Source organism: Microtus ochrogaster, chromosome 18, assembly GCF_000317375.1.
Source record: "Microtus ochrogaster isolate Prairie Vole_2 chromosome 18, MicOch1.0, whole genome shotgun sequence".
Classification (NCBI taxonomy): Eukaryota; Metazoa; Chordata; class Mammalia; order Rodentia; family Cricetidae; genus Microtus; species Microtus ochrogaster.
The window spans coordinates 4,119,607-4,124,010 of NC_022020.1; the positions used below are offsets into that span (position 1 = coordinate 4,119,607).

General features: G+C 41.5%; 1 protein-coding gene across 1 annotated transcript in view; it reads left to right on the plus strand.

Moving 5' to 3' along the window:
• The window catches only part of Greb1l (GREB1 like retinoic acid receptor coactivator), a 254,622-nt gene that overhangs the window by 188,202 nt on the left and 62,016 nt on the right, over nt 1-4,404 (plus strand). The window contains exons 8-9 of the mRNA XM_026783547.1: nt 1,401-1,529; nt 4,280-4,396. Of these exons, the coding sequence (XP_026639348.1) occupies nt 1,401-1,529; nt 4,280-4,396 (246 nt within the window). The remainder of the gene's footprint in view (nt 1-1,400; nt 1,530-4,279; nt 4,397-4,404) is intronic.

The following is a 4,404-nucleotide window of genomic DNA, read 5'->3' on the forward strand; positions in this document are numbered from 1 at the left end:
GATTAAAGGGTGTGCCACCACCACCCGGCTAATCTTTTTCTCTTTGCTCTGCCGAGTACTCACGTCTGTCCTTCATAGTATGGCAGCCCTACCAGCGACTCTCCTCCCCTAGCAGTCATCAGCTACCTGTAGTTCCTCAGCTAGGGTGGGAGCTCATGAACCCCTCCCCCATTTGTTATGATTTTAGGCCTATGTGGCTGCAGCTGCTGTGAGTTCGAGTTCTGCCACATCTAGGAGACACCCAGGCCTGCCTAAGCCTCTGGCCCCTATAGTTTTCCCATCCCTTCTCCCATGATATTCCCCTTTTTTCTTTTTGGGGAGCGACATGGGAACAGCCGTTTCATTCTGACTGACTACTCCACAGACTTTCTCTGCTTTGACCAGTTGTGAGTTTCTGTGTCACAGAGGGGTCTTTTATGAGTACTGAGAGCTCCCGAGCCATAGGTTTCTGTCAGGTTGGCAGGACCACGCAGTTCCTGTGGGTGCAGAGGGCCTTACATCCACACAGAAGGCAGCTGGTTATCCCCATAGCATTTATATTGCTATTGTACCCATGGCATTTCCCATCATGCTGGTCATCACTGTGACTCTCAGGGTTCACTGCTGGGTGAAATGACTGGTGGCTTTTCTCCCTCAACAGCTGGCTCAGCACCTCTGATACTGAGCTAGGCAGCAGGGAACCCACCCATTTTTTTTTGAGTTACCATCTATCCCAGGCTGGCCTTGAATTAGCAATTCTTGTGTGTCACCCTCGCACATGCTTGTATTACAGGCAAACATCATAGCACTTGTAAATCCAGTGCTGGGAAATCATACCCAGGAGCACCCCTGTGAGGCTCACTAGCAATTAGACAAATCAATTAGCTCCAGGGTCAGTGAAACCCTGTCTCAAAAACTAGAGTATACAGCAACTGAGGTAGACACCCGACATGACTTCTTCCCTCCACACATGCATGCACACATGTGCACATGCATATTCTTATTCATACACATATTACTGCACACGAGCATGGACACACAGAAAAAAATTACCTGTACAGAGATGGCTACATCTCATTAAAATGTGTTTTTGAAGGAATCGTGGGCATAATTTAGATATGGAACATAGATATGAACCCAATGACAGGTCATCTGAGTTTGACCAGATAATGTATTATATGGATCAAGTGAATTAATATATTTGAAGTACTTACAGTAGCACCTAACACCTAGTACATTTTTGTTAAGTAGGAAATAAATAAACCTGAATTAATAGAAATTGACCTTTCTAAAGCATCTCAATAGTCCCAAGAAGAAGCTAAACCCTCCCTCTTGCTTTCCTCAGCTCACCCATGCCAAATTAACTTTCTTCCTGCAAATATAAATGCTTGCTAATTTAAACAACCTCTCTCATTTTAAAGATTCACCGGCTCTCAATCGAGCTAATTCTGCAATCAATTTAAGTGGCGCTCAGGACCTGACCCGGAATAAGAATATTGTGAAACCACTACCTTTATCTTTGCAGGTTGTAGGAAAGACTTTTGCTGCAGGTGATGTTTTCCTTCCTTACTACTTTTTTTTATTTTTGGCAAATACCAAATGACTTGTGTGAACTTTGATTGACAAAAGCAAACACTCCAACACTCCTTCTGCCTGCCAGTCAAAGATGTCATGGAACTGCCTAGAATAATGCAATACTGGACAAAGCTTTGCTCTCTCTGGGCTCCAACCAGAAGAGTCAAAATGACATTTTGTTCACAGAAGACTAGAGTCTGATTTTGTTCAACAAACATTTCTTGTGCTCCTGCTGTGACTAGCACCTGAGATTATAAAAAAAAAATAATGCCTGACCCCAAATGTCTCATAATCCAGTGACGGTGATAGACTTACAAGAAGATCTTTTCTCTCTTTTTTTCCTTTTTCTGTTTCTTTTTCCTTTTTTTGTTTGTTTGTTTGCTTGCTTGCTTTTCATGACAGGGTTTCTCTGTGTACCTTTGGACCCTGTCTTGGAACTTGCTATGTAGACCAGGCTGGCCTCAAACTCACAGAGATCCCCCTGCTTCTGCCTCTTGAGTGCTGGGATTAAAGGCGTGTGACTTGAGGGCGTTACCAACATGTCATGAAACCACCAAGGCTAACATCAGCCATGAAAGATACCTGATGAGGCAGGCTATGAATGAAGAATGGAATCCTAGAAAAATCCAGAGCTTAAGGAGAAGAAATAGTAAGACAGAGACCGGTCATTCTGGGACATGTTCCAAAAGTTAGACACAACTGTTGACAGAACCCGCCATGATTTTTACTCCAGCCCAGCGACTCTTGTAGTATTTACCTCCTAGTTAGATTTTAGATATGAAAAACTAAAGTCAAGTTTTCACAATGGTGAAAAAAATTAATGAAGTGATAGATCAGTAATCAAGGTGGTTACTAAAATCATCCAGTTGACTCCATAATGCAAGAATTAAGCTCAGCAGTTAAGAATGCATGCTGCTAGTCAGTGGTGGCACACACCTTTATTCCAGCACTCAGGAGGCAGAGGAAGGTCAATGTCCATGAGTTCGAGGCCAGCCTGGTCTACTGAGCTAGTTTCAGAACAGCCAGACTACACAGAAAAACCTGTCTTAAAAAAACAAACAAATAAACGAACAAAAAGAATGCATGGTGCTTCTGGCAAGGGATGGGAGTTTGGCTCCCAGACCTACCTCAGGCAACTCACAACTGCCTATAATTCCAATACAGGGAATCTGATGGCTTCTTCTAGACTCTGTGGTTACCACATGCATATGCACAAGCCCACACATAGACACATAGTTAAAAATGAAAATGAAAATTTATTTGTTTACTTATTTTTATTTTGAGATATGGTTTCTCTGTGTAGCAGTTCTGACTGTCCTGGAACTCACTTTGTAGACTAGGCTGGCCTCAAACTCAGAGACCCACTGGCCTCTGCCTCCTGAGTGCTGGGATTAAAAGCGAGTGCCACTGCACCTGGACCCTAAAAATGAAACTTTAAAAAAAAAAAGAGTTAGGATGACAGATTCTGAATCCCTACAAATTGTTCCTAACATTCTCAAAAGAGAGGAAAACTGTCCACATTTTGCTTCCTGGTGGACATTTACAGCTGCCTTTGAGATTCTTTTGCAAAAAACAAAACAAAACAAAAAAAAACCAAAAAAATAAATATGAATTTGACTAGGCCTCTAACAATTAGTTTATTGGAAATACAGTGGGTACGTGGGCATTCAGTGACACTAGGAACATTGAGTCAGCAAATTCTTCAAGACTTTTCAGAAGGAAAACAATCCCAAGAAGTATTTGTTTAAAAGAAAAGAAATCCCTTTAGACTGCGGAATCTGAGGCGGCTGGAGAGATGCCTCCATGGATGAGAGCGGCGATGGTCTTTGTCGGAGACCCGAGTTCAGTTCCCAGTGCCCACAGCAGCTAGCTCACATCTGCCTATAACTTCAGCTCCAGGGTATCCAGTCTCTCTTTGGACATATGTAGTACACGTAGGGACACACACACACACACACACACACACTAAAAATAATAAAAGTAATCTTGTATTTTTTTTAAAAAGCCTGAAATATAGGTCACCTAAATTCAAACATAAAGTTCTTTTTTGAATTTCTTTAAACTATTTCTGAGGTAACTGAGAAAGTTTAGAATACTAATGGGATATTTGATTATATTAAATTATTAATCACTATTGATTTTAAGTATAATAATTTTATTGCAAATTTATTTTAAAGGTTCTTTTAACAATATCTATAGAAGTGCTTATCAGTGAAATTATAGCTGGCTAGGTTGCTTCTGACTAAACAGAGCACTGTGCATCTGTACCGGGAAGCAGGTCAGAGCGCAATGAACAAGACAGGCGGCTGCGTGATACCAGTGCTGGACCTGGGCAGTGGGTGCATAAATATGCATTGTGCCATTCTCTCTCCTTTTGTATGTTTGGAATTTTCCATGAAGTAGAATTAAATTCTATTAAATTTTCCCTCATATTTACGTACTATCTCCAAAGACTTCTTCAAAAAAATTCTAAAAGATTTCTCAGGGTCCCAGGAAATTATTTTTGGGTACACCTAGTTTTTTAATTTATTCCAGTCATTTTCTTATCTGACAGTTAAGTTTAATGAAGCTGATTGTTCTAACAGTTGTAGTGGTTTTATGCAACTAGGCTGAGTACTGTCTGTGACGTTTCCATGAATTCTCAAGTGTGAGGTTTACCAGATGTCTGCTGCTTCACAGTATCCTCCAAACTTCTGTTCTAAAGTGCTGTATTTCTGCTCTACAGAAGCAGCCAATGGGACCAGCAGCCATGGAGGGAAGAGTGGCACATCCAGTTCCATGCCAACTCGCTCCGGGAACTACTCTTTGTCACCAAGACCTACCTACACATCCATAGACCAAGGTACTCTG